Source organism: Notechis scutatus, chromosome 3, assembly GCF_049901735.1.
Source record: "Notechis scutatus isolate UNSWTSFEM ecotype Mainland chromosome 3, rNotScu1.2, whole genome shotgun sequence".
Classification (NCBI taxonomy): Eukaryota; Metazoa; Chordata; class Lepidosauria; order Squamata; family Elapidae; genus Notechis; species Notechis scutatus.
In genome coordinates, this window is record NC_142011.1 from 32,141,187 (window position 1) to 32,166,127 (window position 24,941).

General features: G+C 39.8%; 1 protein-coding gene across 8 annotated transcripts in view; it reads right to left on the reverse strand.

Moving 5' to 3' along the window:
* Window positions 1-24,206, reverse strand: part of TP53INP2 (tumor protein p53 inducible nuclear protein 2) — a 31,065-nt gene extending 6,859 nt beyond the window's left edge. For 4 of the 8 annotated variants that reach the window (XM_087959421.1, XM_026681670.2, XM_087959418.1 and 1 more), the window contains exons 1-2: window positions 23,797-24,206; window positions 3,087-3,461 (exon numbers count right to left, since the gene is read on the reverse strand). In XM_087959421.1, coding sequence (XP_087815547.1) covers window positions 3,087-3,210 — 124 coding nt within the window. In that variant the 5' untranslated portion in view covers window positions 3,211-3,461; window positions 23,797-24,206. Of the gene's footprint in view, window positions 1-3,086; window positions 3,462-19,331; window positions 19,473-22,718; window positions 22,979-23,796 lie in introns of those variants that run through there. The other 4 variants (XM_087959420.1, XM_026681669.2, XM_087959419.1 and 1 more) reach the window with 4 other exon arrangements.
* Between the last annotated feature and the right edge of the window lie 735 nt (window positions 24,207-24,941).

Below are 24,941 nucleotides of genomic sequence, written 5' to 3' on the forward strand. Positions count from 1 at the left end.
TATTATATTAGCTTGCAAAATATATTGTTTGCAATCTGTCCCCTGGAAAGAAGCTTTACTGAACTAAATGGTGCTTACTTTCTGCTTCTAAAACAAAATTAATTTTAATAAAAGCCCTTGATCTGTTGTAATTCATGTTAATTAAAAACCTGGTCTTTAGATTTAATTAGAAATCCAAATCATCTCACAATTAAACATTACTATTTATTCTGCTAGGTGAACTGAGATCTTCTGATAAAAAAAACTGGTTTCTGTTTAAAATTGTTTTTCTTCATTCTCTCATTTTCTCTTGGTTAGCCTACCATTCATAATATTAAAAAAGGGAAACTTTAAATCCATCTGATAATCCAATTTATTGGCAAAAACAAAAAAACCTATCCATTAGCTTGGTGTTTAAGCAGATGACATCCTCCCTCTGTTGCAGAAAAATAATGTTTACATCAATTCTCATCACAGCTGATGGATTTGAAGGTGGATACTTTTTTGTTGATGTCTTAATAAGCCTTGTGCAATTCTGGTACCAGGAAGAAGGTGATCATAATTGTATCTCTGATTATCCAGAGGAACGTGTTTAGTTTTTTGTTTTTGTTTCTCTCCCCTCCAAGCAACAAGCATTGCATTTTAATTAAGATGTATACAGACCATGGTTATTTTCATATAATCCTTACATATAATGATTGTTTTGATTTAAACAAATCTTTTCCAATTGATGCCCTCCAAACCAAATCAGTTTTAATTCCAATACCCTCTAGCTAGTACAATGGCTACGTTAGTTAGGGATATAGAAATGGAAGAAGCACCAGGTTATATAACTGGATGGCATATAAATTTAATAAAGTATTATATTTTGTAATGGGGGTGGAGGTGATGGCTCAGTGGTTTAAAGACACTAAGCTTGTCAGTTGGAAAGCTGACAGCCTTGGTTCAAGGCCTGAGCGCTGCACGATGGGATGAGCTCCCGTTACTTGCCCCAGCTCCTGCCCACCAAGCATGTTGAAAGCATGCAAATGCAAGTAAATAAATAGGTACCACATCAGCGGGAAGGTAAGAGCGTTCCGTGCACCTTGGCGTATAGTCATGCTGGCCACATAACCACAAAAATGTTTTGGGACAATGCTGACTCCCTCAGCTATGAAATGGAGATAAATATTGATCCCTAGAGTTGGAAATGACTGGGCAAGAGAAACCTTTATCTTTATGTACTGTTATTACTTGTTTCAGGAAATTTTATGAAACATCCATCAGTCTCACCAATGTTGGCTGGGTTAGTTCACATACTGCAATGTCTAAGAATTAAAAAGATGGAAAATTTGTGGGCCTTCAGGTGTTGCTAAATTGCAACTGTCAACATTTCCTAACCTTGGCCATTTTGTCTAAGCCTATTGGGACTTATAACTCCAGCTATAAATTCTGGAGGGCCACAGGTCAGGAAACAGTCAAGGCAAAGAACTATATCCTTTCTTCCAGATGTCTTTCTCTCATAATGCCACATTTGTAAGACCTATGTAGGCAACTCTATATTTTCCCTTAGTCAGAAACTGCTGGTTAATGAACAGATTATCTTCATTATCCTTTACTGGTTGTTCACTTGGCTTCCATCCCTGCCATTCAATGCATTCTGGGTTTTTTGTGCTTCCTGTCCCTTCTCTAGAGGTTATGGGATGTCCTCCAAAATGTTTTGAAAAACAACTACTACAAATGCTCATCGCATGATCAGATGGTGGTATTGAGGGGAATTGTGATTTAAAGAAATGTGGACGATACCAGGTTGACTCGCCCTGTCTTTTTCAAGAAATAAGCTAAAGCAAGCGGGGGGGGCCTCTGAGCCTTATTATTTGGGTGCCTCTTTCCTGTTTCTCAACTGTTTCCCAGAATTCACCTAAACAACTTTGAGGCATTTTCATTTGAACCATATTGAGGAAGTTTAAATTCATTCATCTGTATTCCACAGCAAATAATTAATGAACAGTTGAACATTGGGAAGGAGTATTGGAGAAACAAGATTGTATGCTGCCTTGCCCCATTTTCTCAGCCCCTCGGTGGGAGAGCATGCGGCATCTGCTAATTCTCCATGCCTTATTCATGAATGTAGCACTCATTGCTTAATGCTCCAGTTTCTCTTCAGAAGTGCTAAAGGCTTTTCCTGCATGGAGCACATAAAGCCCAAGTCACAGATCAAATGCAATCATGTTCTTAAGGAAACAACAGTACTTTTCATCTGAAACCTATTTTAAAGCATACTCCAGTATATGGGCAAAAGTAAAAAGAGAAGTATAATAATTTAGTTTCATGTTAAGATATTAAAATGTAACGTAATAAACTAAAGAGGATTGGTAAGAGAAACGAGTTAAAAACAAAGCTATGGAGAACATTGTTGACTCGGCTTCTTCACTTAATTTGCAAGCAAATGATTGCCATTGGAAATGGTTGAGTCATATAATTTCCACTCAACAGCAAGGCAGAAATCTGGCTGGCCTGAAAAACTAGTCTGAGAAACACATAGAATTTCAAGCTAAAATGTAATTGTAAACAGATTATTTGGATTCTTGTCAGATTTCAGACATGGGTACGGGACACAAGTTCTTGTAGATGGCTAACAGGACCAGTGATCAAGGACTACCTGTGTATAAATTTAAGAATTGCTGCCTAACTTTACTTTTGTTCCAATCTCTCCTTGTTTCTTTTCTCTTCTATATCACTTTTTAAAAATGCAACTAGACACACTCCTTCCATTCTGCAATTTGAGAAAGGTAATGTGAGAAACAGAGACGGTATGCTGCCGGTTCACACTGGTTCTAGTGATCCAGTAGTGACAGTCAGCAGTTGGCTCCGCCAACCCGCTCCCACCCTTTCCTGTCTTATATTTCCTTTGTTTGTAGTTCAACTGATAGGTGCAGCAGAGTGGATTGCCGTGTCTCATCTGTTTTATTCACCAGTGCTGAAGGTAAGGCAAGTTTTCATGCTTAAAACTCCCCCTTTTAGAACGCCCCACATGCATGTGAAGTGCATGCCCACAGAACCAGTAGTAAAATATTTTGAATTCCACCACTGGTGAGAATCCAATCATTTCCTCCAATGTTTCTCACCTGGCAGATCAATAATAAGCCATCCATCTTCTTCTTCCTCTTTAGAAACAAAAGGCTTAGGTTCCTCAACGACTTCAGCTGTGCTGCTATCACTGAAGAAGAGGCTGGTGAAACGCTGGAACATGGTGGGAAAAGGATTTCTAATATGGACTTTGAAAGAAAAATGGAAGCACGGCTATAGATGCTTGTTTCAGTGTGTGTAGCCAGAAGATGGTGCTTCTGTGGTGTAAATTTGGGGAGAAATTGATGGATGGGTCTTCCAAAAAAAGCAGGAGATGTCTGATACTGGCGTATTTTTCCCCTCTGAAGTCTTATCTGACTTGAGTTCTGTATAGTGCAATCATAAGATTCTTCACTTGGCTTCAGTGCAAAGTCCTGCAAAGAGTAAGGGTGGGGTGAAATGAGAGAGAAGAGAGAAAATAATTTAAATTATCTTTAAAAAAGCAGAAGTGTTTTGAATCACAAGGAACTCAGATGATCCTGAGAAAGAAATTGAATATAATTCCTGCCATGGATCATAAATTTAATTTGCTCTGATTATGACCTTTTCCTGATGTCTTTTAATTTCATCTCTGCAAGGTAGCCTTCCTTCTTACTCTTACTGAAAACATTTCTTCAGTGCTGATTCAGCTCTTTGAAAATCCCCTCGGTCTTGGGGAAGGACTTTTCCTACCAAGGTTGAAAAAAGTTGAAAAACACTGATCTAGATTTGATGAAGATTGGTAGAAAACTAATGCAGAGAATTTTGTGGTACAGCAATCATTTAAATTTACAGTTTCTTTTACTATTCCATTAACTTCCTCCCAGCCAAACTTAAAAAATCAGTATTATTTCCATGCTTGTTATCCTCACAGCAACCTTGAGAGAATTTATGCCAACAATCCTTACAGCAACCCTGGGATTACAACTGATAGGTCACTTCCTCTGCTGAAGAGAGATTTGAAAACAGAAGTCCAGCATTCTTAATTGCTATTCTGAATTGGCTCTAAAGTTATTCCACCCTTAGTAAATAAAGCAAAAAGCTTGCTTCTTTCCATCTTTTCAAGTACTTGAATGCAAGCAATGCATTCATCCAACCTGATGGAAGAACATCAAGAGCTGGTTCCCCTCTTAGCTACTAAAGAAGGAGGGATCATAACTCTGTTGCCATTTCATGGCAGGAACATTTGCAATTGTTTGCTAGAAACGTTTTTTACACTGGTACCATTAAACCAGTTTTGAATCAAAATCCAGGAATTCACTTGGTAGAGCACTCTCAGATACTGCCAAGTTTCAATTCCACTTCCAAACTAAATGTAGTAAAGATTCTGAATTAGCAATTTTACTTCTTACCTCGGTTGTAATTTACATGAAAGCTGGAACGTGACTGATTAAACTGTCTGCTATTGACCTCACCCCTTTCGTAAGAGGTCTGTAGGGGGCGTGCATAAGCGCACCAACGTGCCTACTGTTCCTGTCCTATTGTTTCTTTTATTTTTCTTATATGTACCCATTTCATGTATTCATAACTATGTATATACTTATACGTATTGTCTTGTAAGCAATTGACAAATCAAATCAATAAATAAATAAATAAAAACAAGGATAGAGAAAGTTCAAATAGCATTCTTCAAAATAAAAAAGGTCTTCTGCAGTCATGACATAAGCCTAAGATTGAAAATCAGGCTTGTCAGATGCTACATCTTTTCTATCCTGCTCTACACAGTGGAGAGTTGGTCTCTGACAGAAAGTCACTTAAAGAGAGTAGAAGCATTTGAAATGTAGATTTAAAATCCAGGCACTAATATTGACTATGCAAAAGTTTTTTGTTTTTTTTTAAATCAGCCTATCAGTTCAGTGTAACACATCTTCAGAAGCATTTTTATAGATTATAATTATCCAAATCAGGTTTTCTGACTTTAGCTCAATCAAATTATCTTTGTCAAATATTTGCCTAGTAGTAAAATGATTTTTTATTTTAAAAACACAGATCCCTACAGGATTATAATGTTCTTCAAATTGTAGTAAGGATGGAAGAAATATGTTTAGTTTACTCTTGAATACAAGCCTTTTTAGTTCCCTATTTTTTTAGCTGATACACAACCTAATTTTTTTCCAAATCATCCCAAATTTCTTTATAATTGTCAGTGCAGTTCATTATCTATATTTAAAATATACATTCGGGGGGGATGGACCTTTAAAAAATATGATGGGAAATTGCTTGAAAAAGCTAAATAGAGAAATTTGCATTTAAAGTACAAATTTTAGTCTGGATTTACAGTATTAAAAATTCTTAATGAATCACACTTACTGTACTTACAGAAACAAGAAATTGGAAAAAAAAAAACTGAAATAGACAGAATGGCTAAGTCATTAGACAGGGAGAAAAAAAATCAGCCTACTGACTGTATAGCCAGAACTTATACATCAATTGGCACTGTTTAGAGCAGGGGTATCAAACTCAAAGCCCATGGGCCACATCCGGCCTACAGGTTGCTTAGATCTGGCCCGCGGGGCCATCCTGGAAACAGCGAAGGACCAGAGTGCCTCTGCCAGTGAAAACAGAGCTCTGAGGGGCCACATGTGGCACTCCAGGGCTCCGTTTTTGGCCACAACGGCCTCCTGCAGCCCTTTGCCAGTGCCCCCCCTCCAGGCTCCATTTTTGCTGGCTAGCAAAACAAACTAAAAACAATACAAAAGGAGAAATGTTTCCCCTTTTGCATTTGAGCATTCAAGAAGGGACAGGAAAGGAGAAAGGAGAAGAGGAAAAACACAGAAAAAGAAGGGAAGATGGGAAGAGAGCAAGAAAGGAAAAAGAAGGAAAGAGGGGAAGGAAGAAGGAAGGAGAATGAAGAGGGAAGGAAAAAGAAGAAAAGGAAGGAAGGAAGGAGATTATAATGAGAGGGAGGGAGGGTCTGAGGGAAGTCCTGTCGCATTTGGCAACCACAGGTGCGCCCCTCACAAATTATGTTGAGTTGGCCACACCCCATGGCTTTACACATTCCTGAGGTCAAACACACCCCTGATGCAGCCCTCAATGAAATCCAGTTTGACACCCCTGGTCTAGAGCAATTTTCTAGAAACATGAGGGCGGGAGCAATTTAAAAAAACACTTGAAGGAAGAAGTCTATAAATACAGTTTGAAGAGTGTGTGTGTGTGTGTGTGTGTGTGTGTGTGTGGTATGTATGTGAATGTATATAATGCAATGTAGAAGTACTTCAAAAGTTCAGCTTTAATAATGCAAATCTCACGATTGACATTGTTAATAGTGAGATTTGTTAATAGTTGCTTAGATACCAGAAAGAACTTCATCTGTTCTAAACGCTTTAACAGACATTGCACAAAGGAGGGGTATGTGCTACATGGTTCCTATTCTACCTTGTAACTGCATGGTTTTATGATATGGTGGGTCTGCACCAGAAACAGTGGAAATGTTGTGGCCAAAAAGGATTACACAATGTAATCCTTTGGATATTTATCTCAAGCCTGAAGACCCAAGGAAAGGGTAGAAAAAGCATATCGCAGGACATTATACGTAGCCTAACAGTATATATTTTGCATTTCTATTTCTTTCCCTCAAAGTTGGTTCCCCCATCAAAAAAAAACCCCAAACCATCATTTGTCTGAATGTATCCATTTGAGGTTTGGGGCTGATTAAGAACCCAAAAGAGGAACTTAACCTTTGTAAAAACAAACTATCTAAATCTCCTTGGGCTCCAGTTCTAACTACTTACACAGTAAATGCCACACAAAGCCTGCGGATGACCTTTCAACCAACCGGAATTGTGCCTTTCTAGGATCAGAAAGTAAGACTTTGGAGAAAGGAGGCTCTTCCACCTCTCTGAGGCTACATCCATTATTAGTCTCGAACTTCTAGTTTCCACTGGTAAAAGGCTTATTATTCTGTTTAATCAGGATTATATACTCAGTACTAAATCCCATTGAATAGGACACTCTGGCAAGCAGGATAGGATTGTTGTCTCAATCTGGTTCTCTCATATCCCATTCTTCTCCAATGTTGGGTCCTGCAGATGTTTCTGATTGCAGTTATTATTTTGGTAGATTAGAATTCCATAACTACACTTAACTTAGCGCAAAGAATGCATATCTCACCCAGTTAGAAGATGCAATGATATAGAACTTTTCCTAGAGGGAATTCTGAAGTGAAGAGTTTAGGAAATTCTGGGTCAGAACTGATAGGATGTGATTTCCCAGCCAAAAATGTTCTTCATGTACTCTAGAAGTAGTTCAAATGAGTGAATATATGGATGAAATCTTACAGAAAGGAGACTTTTCCCCAGAGTTACCTCCACCATTTCTGCTGTCTACAGAAGGCCCACTTGATTTATCCCAATGTGTCTATCCAGTTAAATTTGCACAAAAAGATGGCTTCACTCAGCAACAGATGATTGCCTGTCTTTCCTTCATGATGACATTTGTTCTATCCCAAGCCTATTGTTCATTGTCTTCTGGGACCTATCCATGGCAAGGTTGACTTGAAGCAATTACCTAAGGAGGGAACTTCAGTGGAAGCCATTATGATGCCAGCAAGCCTATATCTAAGCTGACACCAGTGAATGAATCCAATAAGAGTAAACACCACAGGATATAGGTCCCAGAAGACAATGAACAGGAATCATTTATCTGACATGTTTATGAAGTAAGTATACTGGCACTAACTCTTATCTCCAATCTTATGTTTTGTTTACTCTTAAGAACAAAGCCCACTTATTTCAACAGACTTCCAAGAAGAACATTCCTAATCATATAAACATTCCTTCCTGCTGTGAGATGGGCATTGGGCAGACATATAAGTTATTTAAACAAACAAATAAAATAAGCAAATACTTATCTACAGTGCTTCTATCAGATTCCTATTCCAGTAAACATGTTTAAGATCACACTATTGGTTTGCAAAACCTATTTCCTATGTGGTCAATGGAGCATGAGTACCCATTCTTTATTATGTATAGTGGAGGTCTTGTATGCTTCAGGCTCAGAAAAACCTGGATTATATTTCTGAGCAGATAGTAAGCTTATTCAATACAGCTTTAGTCAGATACATTTAGAATCTGGCCTGACCATTAAGTAGAATGAAGTAGCTGTCTCGGGCAGCCAATTGGGTAGCATCATATTGCTTAGTAAATATTATTATACTGCCTGGACTGGAGGTGGGGAATGTGCTAGTGGATGTACTAGCCTTACATGTTAAAATAACCATGTTGACTCAGAGCCATGGCCTTTGGTGCTTCAGAAGACGCAAGCAAAAGTCTTTCCAGCCTCGTTGATGGAAAAAAAAGAAAGCATTTCTGTCATAGGACTGTTGTTCTGGAAAAAGTATTAGTAGCACTAATATGTATTATAGTGCTAGCACAGTATTCTTCGTTTGAAAAAACAGCAATTTCTGGAACTCACATGAAATACCAAACAACAAAGTATTTAAAAAATTGGTCCTGGATATATGCTACTGCCAAGCATGAAGGTCCTTGCATGAGTAGGATACTCTTTTCCAATTCAGACTGTGGAGGACTTCTCATTAAGTGGAAAGTAGGGAAGATGCTTCTTTGTACAAGTCATTTTATAATCAAGTACCCAAATGTTACTCTCCCAGAGTTCCTTTAAAGCCCCAGGAAGTCCAGTCTTGAATGTCTATGGAGATCCTCAGTCATCCAGGTCATGGTTGTCCCAAAGGTGCTTTTTCAGGAGACAACTGGACTTTCTGTTTTTTTCTTTTGAAGACGTTTCGCTTCTCATCCAAAATTCTTGGATGAGAAGTGAAAAGTCTTCAAAGAAAAACAAGAAAATCCTGTTGCCTCCTGAAAAAGCACCTTTGGGGACATTCAGTCTTGAATGGAGTCTTACAAAGAGAAGTTCAGCAAGGAAGGTGATAATCTTCTTTAGCTTTTCCATCAGCAAAACATTCTGCAATTTAGTCCCATTAACGGTACTGAAAAAAAGAACTGACAAGAGTGTTGGTGGGGGATGAAGGTCCATTCCCATCATATTGCAAGGAGATGGTTGAGAAGAAGGAATATGAGAAGCAATCATGGAACATGAGCTTCCCACGCACTGAGACCATGCTGGGAATTCTAAGCACTGAAGCATCAAGACAGCACAAACTTGAGAGAGGCTGCAGAATGAGAACAAGAGGCAAGAGAAGCAGAGGTTTATCCAAAACAAGAGGCTGGTGTGTTTGCCAATAACAAAGCATTGTTTGCATCTTATTTTCACAATAGTAAGTGGTAAAAGGCCAGCTTGCTTTTTCTTCAAAAGAATGGTGCATTTATGGAAAAAGTAGTTACCAAAATGTTAGGCTAAATAATAAAAAAGAAACTCATGAATTCCTGCACTGAGCATGGTGTCGGATTCTGTGACCTTAAATGGCTCCTTCCAAATTAGGTCTCACAATTATGGGATGTTTAGCAGGCCTTTTCCTTACAATCATGCTCCCAGCTCATGGATTCCATAGGCCTGACCAAACAAGGAACTCCAGAGGAATGGCAGGGATCACATAACTCTCCCCCTGAAGTTATTTACATCAAAAGAGTACCTGAACAGACCATGTCTTTAACCATTGCAAAGTGGCCAGAGACCACTGCAATGGCCTCCACATCAAGTACAAGCAGACTCCGATTTGTAAAATGTTTGTGTTTATATAGAACAGAAGTGTACAAGCTTCAGGACTTCAGGTGGCTCCAGAAAAACCTAGAGTAAACTCTCTGAGCCCTCATCAGAGTGCCAGAAAACTGCAACTTTGAATGTGATAAGCAATCATATTAGCAACTAATGAATATTGCTTTCCAAACCTATTTTAGTTTTTCTATAAATTTTATTCAGTTTTTGGTTTCTCAAAGGTCAATGTAGCTTTTGCTTTATTTATTTTTAAATATACTCCCCAAGGAAACAGTTTGTCCCAATTCCTGTGAAATGTGTCCTGTTTCAAAGGACCATTGTTTGTCACTAAAGTCATTTTGAGCTCTCAGAGCCTCAGAAGCTAATCTCCCAAAATTTTACTCCCCAGAGCACAACAAAGCATCACATTGATTCATATTTGTAATGCAAAGTTGCTCTGTTCACCCAGCTCTCTTGGTTACTCAACCCATTTTTAGGTTCACATAACTCTAGGATTACCATATTTGGGCTTCTTCAGACATTAAGAAAAAAGCATTTCATTGCTGTTAGCAGTAAAGCATCTGGCAGGGTAAAGTTCTGGTAGCCCTAACATGTACTGAAACAATAGCCAAATGGACTGAGTGTCTATAACATGTTAAAACACAGAAAACAGAATAGATACGATAATAACCAAGTTTAAGCATTTTGAGCAAATGTATTTTCTATGTTTTGAACTGACCAGGTTCAGCATGTTGCATGAATGCACCCAATTTGTTGTCTTTCTTTCATTCATTTTGTTACCAAGAGCTATTTTTAAAGCTATTCCGTTGCATACCAGCAGTCAGTCCATGCTGACTAACAGTTCCTTCTTCCTGGACCAACCAATCACAGTTATGTAACTACCATCACATCGATCCTCAATCTGTGTTAGTGATGCTTCACTAAAGCTTTCTCTCAGTATGGCTTGCAGCAACTAAAAATGAACTAGTCAGGCTTTTTAGGTGACTATAAAAGTAAAAATACTTTTACATCAAGCTCGACTTATGGTGACCACATAGAAACAAAGAGCTTTCTTGGCTTCAGTACAGGAAAAAGTTTGCTACTCCTCTTTTCTGAGAAGTCTATCAACACTCCAGTGAAGGCCTCATTCCTGGCATTTTTTTATGGTCTCTCATGGAAGTGCTAAACAGTCATTATTTTTTGTAGCTTCTATGGTCAAACAGGCTTGTGGTATTATCTCATCCGGATAGTTTTTCTGTTGCATTTTTTTTTTTTTGAATGAGAAACTCTGGAATGTATGTTGACTTATTTTTTTTTTTACCATACTCAGTTAGTTGGCTTCCTCGTGATTGCCCATAGCAATCTGACTTCAAGGGTAATGTTTCTCAACCTTGCTAAGTTTTAGATGTGTGGACTTCAACTCCCAGAATTCCCTAGCCAGCATCATTGAAAAACCTAGAACCGTGATGGCGAACCTATGGCACGCATGCTGGAAGTGGAACACAGAGCCATTTCTGCTGGCACGCGAGAGGTCACCCGAAAGAACCCCACTGTGCATGCGCACATGCCCCCTGCCAGCCAGCTGATTGTTGGGTATCTGCCATGCATGCTTGGGGAGAGATGCACGCAGGGGAGATGCGCATGCATGAGCAGGGTTAGGGTGCATCGGGAATTGTGTACACATGTGCAGAGGCACAGGGCGCACAGGAAAGAGTCATGCATGTGCAGAGGCACGTGGCATGGGGGATCAAGTGCACATACACAGAGGCAGTGGTGGGATTCTACTGGTTCGCACCTATTCGCTAGAACCGGTTGTTAACATTCTAAGCAGTTCGGAGAACCGGTTGTTAGAAGAAATTACTGGCCTAATCCTGTAAGGAAGGCAGGAAGGAAACATTCTGGTGTTGCTTACAGAAACTGCCTCTCCGTTAACCCTTATTACATTCATGGTAGGACTAGACTTCCTGTCTCTGGAACTTATCTGGAGTTTTTTTTCCCTCCTTTGCTGGTACTTTGCTTGTGTGGAGTGACCATTCAAAGTTACAATGGCACTGAAAAAAGTGAGTTATGACCCTTTTTCACACTTACAACTATTGCAGCATCCCCACAGTCACGAGAGGCCAGGCGAAGAGATGCGTGCCTCGATGTGAATGATATTGAGTTGGCCACGCCCAGCCAGTCACATGACCACCAAGGCATACCCACCAACTAAGCCACGCCCACAGAACTGGTTGTTAAAAAATTTGAATCCTACCCCTGCACAGAGGCATGTGATGCATGCACATGCGCAGGGAGGGGGGCGCGTGCATTGCATGCACTTTCGGCACACGACATGGAAAAGATTAACCATCACTGACCTAGAATGTTAAATGGGCTGAAGGATACTATACATCCTAAATTCAGGATTTCATTGTAGAAATCTCCAGTAATGAAGCTCTGAAATTCACTTGATGCTCTCATTTATTTATTTTTTGGCTCAGCTGATGAATCTAAAACTTGCCTAATCATTTCTTTTCTCCACCAAAAAGGGAAAAGAGAGGTCTTGCTTTCAGATCTTTTGATACACTTCTGGTACCTACAAGCAAATATAGTTCCATGAACCGTCTGCCATGTGAGCTCTGGAGAGTTGCTTCTTTAATTAAATTTCAAAGAAGCGAAAAAAGATTAAAACACACACAAATGGAAGTTATATTTAAAAAGGAAATGGGGCCAGGAAAGCATTTTAGGAAATCTACATCAGATCTGAAGGAATGAAGGATGTTAACAGAATAAGTGTTGGAAAGGACCTTGGAGGTCTTTGACTCCAACCCCCTGCCTAGGCAGGAAACCCTATATCATTTCAGGCAAATTGTTGACCAATCTCTTCTGGAAAACTTCCAGTGTTGGACCATTCACAACTTTTGCAAACAAGTTGCTTCACTGATTAATTGTTCTAACATTCAGGAAAGTTCTTTGTTCTAGGTTGTTTCTCTCCTTGATTAGTTTCCACCATTGCTTCTTGTCCTGCCCTCAGATGCTCTGGAGAATAGTTTGACTCCCTCTTCTTTGTGGCAGCTCCTGAGATATTGGAACATTGCTATCATGTCATCCCATTCCTTCTTTTCATTAAACTTGACATATCCAATTCCAGCAACCGTTCTTTATATGTTTTAGCCTCCAGTCCCCTAATCATCTTTGTTGCTCTTCTATGCACTCTTTCTAGAGTTTCAACATCTTTTTTACTCTGTGGCGACCAAAGTTGGATGCAGTATTCCAAGTGTGGCCTTACCAAGGCATTATAAAGTGGTATTAACACTTCATGTGATCTTGATTCTATCCCTCTGTTAATGCAGCTTAGGACTATGTTGGCTTTCTTGGCAGCTGCAGCACACTGCTGGCTCATATTGCATATTTGCAAATAAAACCAACAAATGGGACAATAACCAGAGTTGTTACTTGCCAAAAAACACAGCCTTTCTACCAGCTTTTATTACAATGAAAAACATATGGATGGGCACATGGAATCTGACTGAAATCTATGGTCTTCTGATAGAAGATGTTAGAATTCAACAGAGCATTCTCTTACGAAGGCATCTGTAAGATTTCACTTCACAAACATAACATGCTATCTACCTTGCATTTATTTGGAGTGGTAGAAATGACATACTTTGAGCCACAGAGATTGATCATATTTATGTTTAATTTGGACCAGAGAGATGTATTTAAATTTAAATGTGGATTGGAATTACATTATCAAGTGGGGTGAATCCTTCCATTTCACCATTATTTCAGTGACAAGGCTCTTATCAAGAGATCTTACAAAGTTCCCTCTTAAATTGGAAAGTAAAATACACTTGCAGTTGAAAAGTGTTTAGGGAGAGGATTAATATCTGCTAATCCTGATAATACTGTTATTACTGTTATGTTGACCATTCAAAGTGAGGATGGGGGGAAATGCAGATTGAAAGAGATAAAACCACACCTGTACAATAAAAATATTAAAACCAAAGATATAAAAATAAAAATAAATAAATCCTGGTACCATAACTAAACTTAACTCACTCTGTCCTAACGCTTGAGGGGGAAAGCCAGGTTGTGAATGCTTTTTGGGAAGTTTAATATTGTGGGGACCTGCCAAATCTCAGGGCTCCATAGGGCGGTGGCTGCAATGAAAAAGGCAACTTCCCAGATCTCATAGATGGCAACACTTATGGGAAGAGACTAAGAATGTGCCCATCCTATTCAATCTGATAGAATGGGCAGATGTTCTTGGGGAGAGGCAGCTTCACACTAAACCTGACCCCATGTCATGTAGGGCTTTAAAAGTAATAAATAGCACTTTGAATTGCACCTGGAAAGAAACTGGGATCCAGTACAACTTGCGCAACAAGGATGTAACATGGGTAAACCTAGGAGTATCATCAATCACTGCATAAGCTGCCACATTATACATCACTTGTAATTTCCAAATGTTTTTCTATGGCAGCTCCTTGTAATGTGTGTTGTAGAAATAAATATGGGAAGTGACCAAAGCATGAATAACTCTGAGCAAGGCCTCCCAGTCCAGGAAAGGGTGAAATTTACACACATGACAAAACTAAGCACAGGCCTCACTAGCCAGAGCTGCCACCTAATACCTTGAGCAGGAGCTGTGAGTCCCGGAGGACTCCTAAATTGCACATCAGCTTAGTCCAGGGGAAGGCTCCTTGTCCAGAGTCAAAGATGACACATGACCTGTGCTTGGGGAGAACCAAAGATCCAGGGCCACAAACACAGACACATACAGACACAAACTAATGCTGTTAATTAATTTGTATACACAGTGGATGAGTACCAAATTTAGCGCAAGACCTAAGGCACTCACCCAGACTGATGGCAGCACTTGGCTTCCTTTATCTAAAAGATAACCAGTGAATTCAGTTAACACTTAGAAGACCACCAGGAAATATCTGCAAAACACCCAGGAAAATGTCAGTGGCAACCCACATTAATATTACCAAAAGAGATACATGAACGTGCCTGTGAACTGAGCAAAAATAAAGCTTGATTCAAAGGTGTTTTCCTTTTTTTTTTTTTAGAATAGATCCATTAAAATGAAGGTGTACAGAATATAAAAAAATATTCAGTAGTGGGAAAAGCCTCCAAAATAGTACACTGAAAACTGAAAAGCCTCACTGATTTTCAAGCATTAGAGAAGAAAAATAGAAAAGAACATGAGCATTTGAGTGTGGTGTGTGTGTGAAAAAGGCAAGACAGTGGCCACAACTAAGCAACTGAAACACCACCATCCCGTCCCCATTTTTATAGATATTGTATAATGTACAGTCACAGAAACCATCTTGATTTTTTGACCCTTCCCCACAGATCCCTTGGAACAGACTACTCTGAAAAAAGCAGAGCTGGATGAAACACTAACAAGAGCCTTGTACAACTGCTGCATTTAATTGAAAGTCCCATCTGTAGCAAAATAAAATTAATCATAAATAGTAGCCATACTCTTTATATTATGCCAGCTCTTCTGTGCTGGCCCTGAGAATCCCCTTAAACTGCATGACATGGCAGGGTTTACTTGTGAACATCTACATCAGGGGTGTCCAACCTTGGTAATGTTAAGCCTGGAGGACTTCAACTCCCAGAATTCCCCAGCCAGCTGGCTGGGGAATTCTGGGAGTTGAAGTCCTCCAGGCTTAACGTTACCAAGGTTGGACACCCCTGATCTAGATTAGATGCCTTCAGGATCAGAAATATTAAAAATTTGGCTGTGCTGAGCAAAATAAAGCTGCTGAGTAGACATCTGCAGATGACCTAGTTCTGAAAGCATCTGCCCCAGGAAAAGGCTGGATGGGGGAATAACCATATGCGTCCCCCTTTCCCTTCCAAGGGGGAGGAGGAAATGATACCATTGAGATTATGGGTCAGTAAGCTTAATAGCCATCTGTTGTAAGGAGACGAGATTAAACTCATGGGAGACAGTGACTTTCCTCTCCTTTCCATCGTAAGGACCAGTTACAGCCTTCCAAGCTCTGGTATATAACTTAAAATACACTGGGTAATCTCCTTCACCAAACTCCAAACCTTTCAGAAACACCCAATTGTTCTAAAACATGGTTCCCGAGGAAGATCTTCGGTATGTAGTGGGAAACAACTCATTTAGATAGTTTTGCCTGCCCACACTGGTGTCTTGAAAACTCTGTATTGTGCAGATTAACCGAGAATCATAGCTTTAACATAGAATCAAAATCTTGCAGGCTTTCTAGCCCAGGGGTGTCAAACTGGATTTCCTCAAGGGCCAGATCAGCATTGTAGTTCTCCTCCGAGGGCCAGCTGGAGATGGGAGACAGGAAGGACCCCTCCTCATGGGTGGGATTCAAATTTTTTAACAACCGGTTCTGTGGGTGTGGCTTAGTCGGTGGTCATGTGACTGGCTGGGTGTGGCCAACTCAACATCACTCACATTGAGGCACGCATCTCCTCGCCTGGCCTCTCATGACTGTGGGGATGCTGCAACAGTCGTTAAGTGTGAAAAAGGGTCATAAGTCATTTTTTCAGTGCCATTGTAACTTTGAATGGTCACTCCACATAAGCAAAGTACCAGCAAAGGAGGAAAAAAAAACCTCGAGAAGTTCCTGAAACAGGAAGTCTAGTCCTGCCAAGAATGTAATAAGGGTTAATGGAGAGGCAGTTTCTGTAAGCAACACCAGAATGTTTCCTTCCTGCCTTCCTTACAGGATTAGGCCAGTAATTTCTTCTAACAACCAGTTCTCTGAATTGCTTAGAATGTTAACAACCAGTTCTAGTGAATAGGTGCGAACCAGTAGAATCCCACCCCTGCCCCTCCTGCAGCACTTTGCTGGCCAAAACGGTGTGTGGAGGGGTTGTGCGCGGCCTTCTGCAGAACTTTGCTGGCCAAAATGGAGTGGAAGGGGGCTCATGTGGCCCCCTCCATGCCTGTTTTGGCCAACAAAGCGCTGCAGGTGGCCATCCAGGCCAAAAACAGGGTGCGGTGGGGCCACACATGACTCCGAGCCCCATTTTGACTACCAGTGGCACCACAGGCCAGTCCTTTGCTATTTCCAGACCGGCACAGTGGGCCAGGTATAAGCACCCCTTGAGTTTGACACCCCTGATCTAGCCCAATCTTCTTTTTAAGGAAGGACCAGCAAACAGGATGTTCTGTTTGACAAAAGCCCCACCCACCTCTGTTTGAACAATAGTGGGTATGGATCTGCCTTACCAAGATGATTCATCTTGAAAAGGCATATTGCTCTTCCTTTTTTAAAAAATAAAAATTTATATTTGGCAAGTTGCTCTTCCTTGATGGAGACAAAGTGACGCCAAACTGCATCAGATGACTGATCCATATCACAATCATTTCTATCTGCATGCAAAAGCCATTGTCCCAAGGGAAGGAAAGCTGCATGGTTTCTTCATTGATTGGAAGCAATCTTCATGGAGGCTTGCCTAAGGGACAATCCCCTTGAATCACCGTCAAAGCATAATGCCAGCTTTATCAGTCCAATTATACAACTTGAGAAATGGAAAAGCATCAACTACTAAATTTTGTTTTTCTGTAAAAGTAGAAAGGCTTAAAAACTTGCCCTGTCTCTAATGTTTGTACAACTTTACCATACACTGCTTCTAGATCTTCCTTCTGGTTTGCTTTGTCTACATGCATCACTCACATGAGGGATAATTTAATTTTGTCACAAATTTATGTGAGCATCACTTCCCTCTTCCCAGTCAGGAATTGATCTAGACTTGTGAGTGAGGTGGGGAAAAGCTTATCCTAATTAAATGTTTCTGGATATAAGAGTGGAGTGCCTTCTCTTAACTTTAACTAAAAAAGTGTATCTAATTAGTAGCAATACTATTTGTGGCTTATGACCACAATGAAGAACTTCCAGGATTAAGAATGTAGTAATTAAGTGAGTCAGGCCCAGTTTTACATTTTATCTTTTTGCTGTGGTTAATCACAAGTGAATCCAGCTCCACCCATTGTCTTCGTCAAAAGCTGGCTGGGAAAGTTGCAAATGACAATCATGTCACCCCAGGATGCTGCACCATCACACATACATACTGGTTACCAAGCACCTGGATTGTGATCACCTGACTGTGGGGATGCTGCAACAGTCATAAGTGCAGGAACCAATCATAAGTCCTTTTTTAAAAAGAGTGTTGCAATTTTGAACAATTGTTAAACAAATGGTCATAAATAGAGGACTAGCTGTACCGATAGCAAAAAAGAAAGAGTTGTAGCCAATACAAATTCTTTATCTTTCAAGGGAAATGTTGTGGAATTACAATATTCACATACTTTCCTAGCTCACTTTTATTTTACTGTTATTATCCTTAATTCCAACCTCATCTGGTAATTTTGAATGTATTAGATTATCCATTGGACAGGACAAAGATGTAAAACAGATAACTGTAATTCTAAATAATCAAATGGCTGTCAGTGCTTATGACCAATACACTCTGAAATCCTCTGTTAAACGTTATCAGAAAGATGATAATTTATACACAAAATGTTCTCATATTGCTTAATTGTATGAGGCAATAAACAGGCCAGGTTTAAAATGTAATACCAATATATACTGCAAAGTTTCTTAGTGTGTAAGAAAATGGAAATGCAATATATAATCTCATTCACTTTATCAATAGCACTAAAAGTGTATGAATGCAAAAGTTGATATCGCCCAGGAAAACATCTATTATTTATTCTACAAGCAACAAAAAAAGACAAAAGCTGAACTGGCTATTGGAGAACTAAACTCTGTAGCACAATTCTGGTACCCTCAGAAAAGTGGGGATTGCAGTTCTCACATTTCTTAGCTAGTCTAATTGAATCCCAATATATGTGCAGGCTCTCAAGCTGCAGAAAGGTGTTTGGTGCATAATTTAGATAGGAAATCAATTTCTTATTTCATTTTGATTATTCTTCCATATTTTTGCCCTTGAAAAATTGGGAGAAAAAACTAAAAAATAATATTTGGCAAAGAGATGCAGAGAGTAAGATAACCTCCTATGTTTCAGAGTTGTTACTACATGATACCAAGGAGAGAGAGGGAGAGGCAGAAAGAGACTTTTCTGTTTAGCATTTAGGATCTGCCTGAAAACTACACAGCTTGTAGGAAGGAATCTTGGTATCAGTGTAGTAACAACTTTGGAGGACAGGAGCTTATCTTAAATATTTACATAATGATTCCTTATCAAGAGTAGCAGTACCACACAAGTGGCTGGAATTCTGTACACACTTTCCTGACAGTTCAGGGTGTTGAACTGCATAATATGAATGTATAGAAACTGTAAAGTTTTAAGAAAAGTAATTCAGTTAATAGAAATCCAATCGCTCACGATTGGAAAGAAGGGTTAATTTTTAAACAGAGACAAGAATAAATTATATCAAAGAAAAAGAAGTCTGTATTCATGCATCTTAATTTTTTAAAAATTATTGATCTGTTCTGTATTTAATAGGCAACATTTTTGGCAGAGGGCATATTTTGAATTTTGTGAAAATGCATTAGGCACACGGGTAGTTATCAAATTACAACCACAATTGAACCCAAACTTATTGTTCCTAAGTGAGACAAATGTTAAGTGAGTTTTGTCCCATTTTACGACCTTTCTTGCCATAGTTGTTAAGTGAATTGCTGCAGTTTTTAAGTTAGTAATACCGTTGTTAAGTGAATCTAGCTTCTCCATTGACTTTGTTTGTCAGAAGGTCTCAAAAGGTGATCACCTGATCCTGGGACATTGCAACCATCATAACTTTAACTCAGTTGTCAACCATCTGAATTTTGATCACATGACGGTGAGAATGCTGCAACGATCATAAGTGTGAAAAACAGTCGTAAGTCATTTTTTTCAGTGCTGTTGTAACTTTGAACAGCCACTAAATGAACTGTTGTAAGTCAAGGACTACCTGTACTTATAAAATAGCTGCTATATGAAACTTACCTAATCACAAAATAATTATGCTAGAAATGTGGCCACTTATATCTCTATATTTCTACATTTATCAGAAAGTAAATGCCTCTCAGCATGCTCTCTAGCTTTCCAACACTTATAGCTCCCCAAAAAATCACTTCAGGAAATAAATATGAGGCTAGCAGGTGGGACAATGAGCCACTGTTCTATTTACTTTTGTTTTTAAAATCTTTTACAAGTTAGATAAGACTATGAGCCTGATGAGGACCAAAGAAAGAACTGGGTATGATATGCTGTGGACACTGCATTGTCTATTTTTGTTCTATATAATCTGACTCTAATGCTTTTAAGACCTTGTCATCACCTCCTTCAATTGATAGAGCAGCCGAATTCTATCCATTACGATACTCTTGTGCTCTGGAAGATGACATCAATACCAACGCTAAAAAAAGTGCTAGCATTGTGTTCTTCTGGATTTCTCCTCTACTGCATTATTGGAAATTCATTTCATAATTTCAACGGGTTGTACATTGATTTGAACATATCAAGCCATAGCTTATTTCTTTTTCTGAGTCCTGTTTTATGAAGCCCAGGCTTTCCAAAATTATCTTGTTAGATAAGAACATAGGATGGGTACAGAATGATACAGAAAGAAACAGGTAGATCTTGTTTTGGTAATCAGCCAAGTCAGAGTCTTTAAACCAATTTTCTTTTTAGAACTAAGACTTTTTAAGAGAAGCTTCAGAGCCGAATGGCCACTAATGGTTGCCAAGGAAAACTTTACAAAACATACCTAAGAATACTCATAAGGTCATTGTTACAGCATAAAAATACTATGTGCTTATGATCTTTGTGGACTTCATCAGCTTCTATTCAGATAGGACAGTTAATGCAAAAAACTAGCTTCACCCTCACTTTGGTGTCTCTACTCAACTGTATTTCTTATATCAAGAAATAGACTTTACAATCTTTGTCTATTTCAGATAAGATATTTTTCTTAAAATGAGATGGATCAGAACTCCATAGCTAGAAGAACATGAGTAATGTCATAGAAATTCTACTCTACATTTACAGTTTACAACTACAGTTCATCTTTGAGATACCTGGTGTGTCCAAATCCATCATTCATAATTTCATGGATACAGATGAACTTCTGAGTACTTTTCTAGTCTACACAGCTGCAGAGGAAAATTTAAAATGTTTATACTTTTATTACACAAGTGGTTTACTTTAATATAGCAATTAATGTATTGCCAGATCTCTTAGCATTCTTAGTTCATCTACTACACATCTTGGAATCATATGTAATCCTGTGCTATAAAAACAGATGGCAGCCAGATCAAATGAACACTATAGAGCACGGGTGTCAAATTCACGGCATCACATGACATTTTGCGATGTTTTTCCCATTTGCGGAGCTGGGGTGGGTGTGGCCTGTGCATGATGCATCCAGCGCATGGGCCGCCAATTTGACACTCCTGCTATATGATGCTTGATATATATGAAATCAAACATGTCAAAAATGTTGACATTTCATCAAAACCTAGACTATTTTAATATGGCTGCATTTTAGAAGTTACACTTCGGACTTTCTGAATCTGTTCTTTCAGATGTGCTAGAATTTGATTCCAATAATTCTCAGACAGAATATCAAAATCAAAAACATCTGCTTAATTATTTAATCAATGCAGAGATGAAAAGGTTTTTCAGTTCAGGAATGCATTCTTACTGGTTAAACAATATTCAGCGTAACAATGACATCTGAATATAAACACAACTATTCCCCTGCTTTCCTCTCACACAGAGTAAGAATCATGATTTCAGACCTAGTGCTGTGTAAATGTAAAATAACTTTTTAAGTTCCTGATGAAGACAAGACATGTGATTAGGAAATGCCCATGGAAATCTCAGGCACTGTAAGGACTGCTGAATAAGAGTAAGTGGAATAGGATTTATTTATTTATTCATTTTATTTATTTATTTTAGAGTCGTAGCTATTTCTCTGTGCCATTGAAAGTATGCCAAATAATAGAACATAAGTAATTTTCTGATTCAGAGCAGGTTATAGTTCATAGTTTTATAAAATGTGTGTGCCTAAATTTCAAATTACCCATTTACCATGACTTGTCATGGACAGGCAACTTTATTAAAAGAATTCTATTTCAGCTAAGCCGGAAAGATACAAATAGGGCCAGCGTAATTTTCACTCTGATACTAATTGTGGCAATGTCGCATTTTAAACCAGCCATGATTAATTATATCCAAATTTTCACACCCATACTTCCTTTAGCTTTCTGAAAACCCCACATTTGCAGATCCCATTTTAGCAATGCATCTAAGATTTGACTTGCCAGCCACTATCATTAAATTATGCTTGCTAAATTATGCTTGCTAAAGTACGAACTGAAATATGAACCACCCTGCAAAGCTGTCCGTAATGAAGATAAGTTGATCTTGATGTCAATCCTCCTCAGCCTTTCACTTGTCTTTTACTTGATACCGCTGCCAAACCTGCTTTTCCATCTATACCAGATTAAAAAGGTGACATTGCTCCCCGCAGGCCTTTGCCATCCAATTATCAAAGGCCCAGGCCCGAAACTCCAGCAGTCCAAAAACATGACAGCCCATCCACCCAGGTCAAAAGAGGACAGCTTCAACATGCGTAGGTGGGGAGAGGGAGGAGGGAGAGTGGAAAGGGCTGGCCTTGGTGACGTCACAATGTCATATGCAAATGACGAGACCGTCAACACAGGCTTTTAATCCTAGGCAGCCAATGGCAACGGAAACCAGTTTTTAATCTTAATCCGTTGACGAAGAAGCGAGTAACAAAAGGAGGCAGCAAGAGAAGACAATGTGGGATGTGAGAAAGAGGAGAAATCGCAGTGAAATTAAGGAAATTAGGCGTTTGTGGTTTTTTTTTCCTTTCCCCCTTCGGGACTGGATCTAGAAAGTTGTCATTTTAACATGATCGCTCCCCTTCTTCTCTTCCCACCCCCAACCTCTGTTTCGTCTTGAAAGAGAAAAAGACACCCATTCTGCTTTATTGTATCTGACATAGTGGGCTTTAGTTCAGAAGCTGATGTCACTCAACAGGCAAGTCCTTTCGGAAAACGCCAGGCCCTGCCTGGTTTTACCCAACGCTACTTGCCAGGGATCTGGCAGGAAAGAAGGAGTTCCGGATCCTTTTTCTTTCCAGCCTCTCCGTCTGCCTTTACCGAGTCCATCCAAGGACGCGCCTGAAAACCAGGTTGATTCTGGGTACCGTCTAAACCCCAGAGGCGGGGTCCGATCAGTCCCTTCGCCCAGCTCCACAAAAGGTGAAATCGCCAGCGAAGCAAAACAAACGGAAGGAAGAAACCGAGCAAGCCGAGTCAAGAGCCGCGCTACCTCTAGCTGAGCCTTAGCGGCAGTAGGGACCCATATCCCACCTCCGCCCCACCTCAGCGAGAGCGAGCCGGCCGGATTGCGGGGCGTAATCCCTCCCTGGCAGAGCTACGGGTAACCCGGCGCTCAAGGCTACAACTGAACGCAAAGTCCCCGCTCTGCGATCTGCAGCTAATTTACGAGGAACCCTTTGCAATTCGCCAGCGCCTGCTATGACCTCAAGGAGAGGGAGAAGCGAGCCTCCGCACCAACAAGGCGAAGAATAGATAGATAGATAGATAGATAGATAGATAGATAGATAGATAGATAGATAGATAGATAGATAGATAGATAGATAGATAGATAGATATAGATATAGATATAGATATAGATATAGATATAGATATAGATATAGATATATATTCTCGTCTTCCTTTCCTCCTCTCCGCATTTTTCCTTCCTTCTCTCCCCGAATTTTAGTCATTTCTGCGGGTTGGCTGCCGAATAAGGCTGCTGGGTCTCTTCGTGCTAACCAGAAGATGAAACCACAACGCGTCCATAACAACACGTACTAAGAAATCTACAACGAAGCACCAAGGCGCAAAGATGTAGTGCCAAATACAAAGGAGAATTAAAAATGTCCCCCCAGAAAGAAAATCGGTATGAAAACGGAATGCCATACGCTACTGAGAAAAAGAAAATATGCAGCGCTGAACCAAAGAAACAGAAAACAAAGAAACAAAGACCCGGGCAACATCTACAGCATACAGGATCTATACCGCAGGTGGTTTCTTTCCCACAAAGAGAGGTTAAAAATAAACTCTCGGAGAGAGGGAGAGCATCGCTTACCTTCAGTTGCCTTTTACTGTCATCAAGCACACACACATTAAAAAAAACCTACAAGTTTTTTTTTAAAAGCACCAGCTTTAGGCGAAGTCTGTGAGGTAGTTTTAATTGAAATCAACAACTAAGATTCATAATAGAACTGAGGATTGTTTTTTAAAAAAGAAAAAAGAAAGACACCCCACCGGAAAAAAAAATTAAACATTAGCAAGAGAAGGAGATGGTTGCGGCGGTTAATGTCAGTCGTGTCTCTGATCTTCTCAGAAGATATGCAACACTGCCAAATGCATGCAGATGCCCTTGCATCCGGACGCTCTCCCTCTCCAAATGTAGTTTTCGTTTTTTTATTTTTCGGTTATTGCTGAATCCCCAGTTGATCTTGGCTCAGAAATTGGAACGTTCAAACAGCTGATTGTGGCGTCACAAAGGAGCCCGCCCGCCGCCGGAATGGTAACCGCTGGCACCGGCCAATAAGAGACGGCCAACGGCTGGAAGGCGGGCCTTTTTGTGCCTCGGTGGGGGGAGTTCTGAGGCTCCACGTGAGTGTTGAGACCCGTGGTGGAAAGAAGGGCTGGGCTTGCGACGCGGTGGCAGAAGTATAGGTCTCTAATACAGAGTAGATCCCTGTGGTCAGTTCGTCCGAGGGATCTGCTGAGTCAGGCGGGGCGAAGAACCGAAAACAGGGAGGACACCCTCTTATGTAGAATCCGGTGAAATAAAGAACTTTTTCTGTATCGGCCCGTTCGGCTCTTAAGTGAGGATCTTAAAAAAAGCTGCTCGGGTCGCGTTCAGATTTCCAAGGGATCACCCTGTCAAAAAAACCCAGAAACAGACACCCGTGGGAGAGGTATTTGTAATAACGTTCAGAAATCGCGTTGTTACCTAATGTGTGTCTGCCACCAACCACGAATTCACAGTAATTGTTGCACTTGTTTTGCATAAGAATTGTGTGGTTACATATCCTGCGTTTCCTTCCCATTCTTAGACATGCACACTAACATTGGTTTTTTTTTTCTCCACACGTATCTGCCAAACGAGATGGTGTTTTGCCCATTTTGAAGTTGGCCCTTGTTTTAAAAAGTTTAGGGTAAAGTATGGTTTATTTTAGATCTTTCTCTTTTTACATAAGAATGGTATTCAGACGTTTTGCA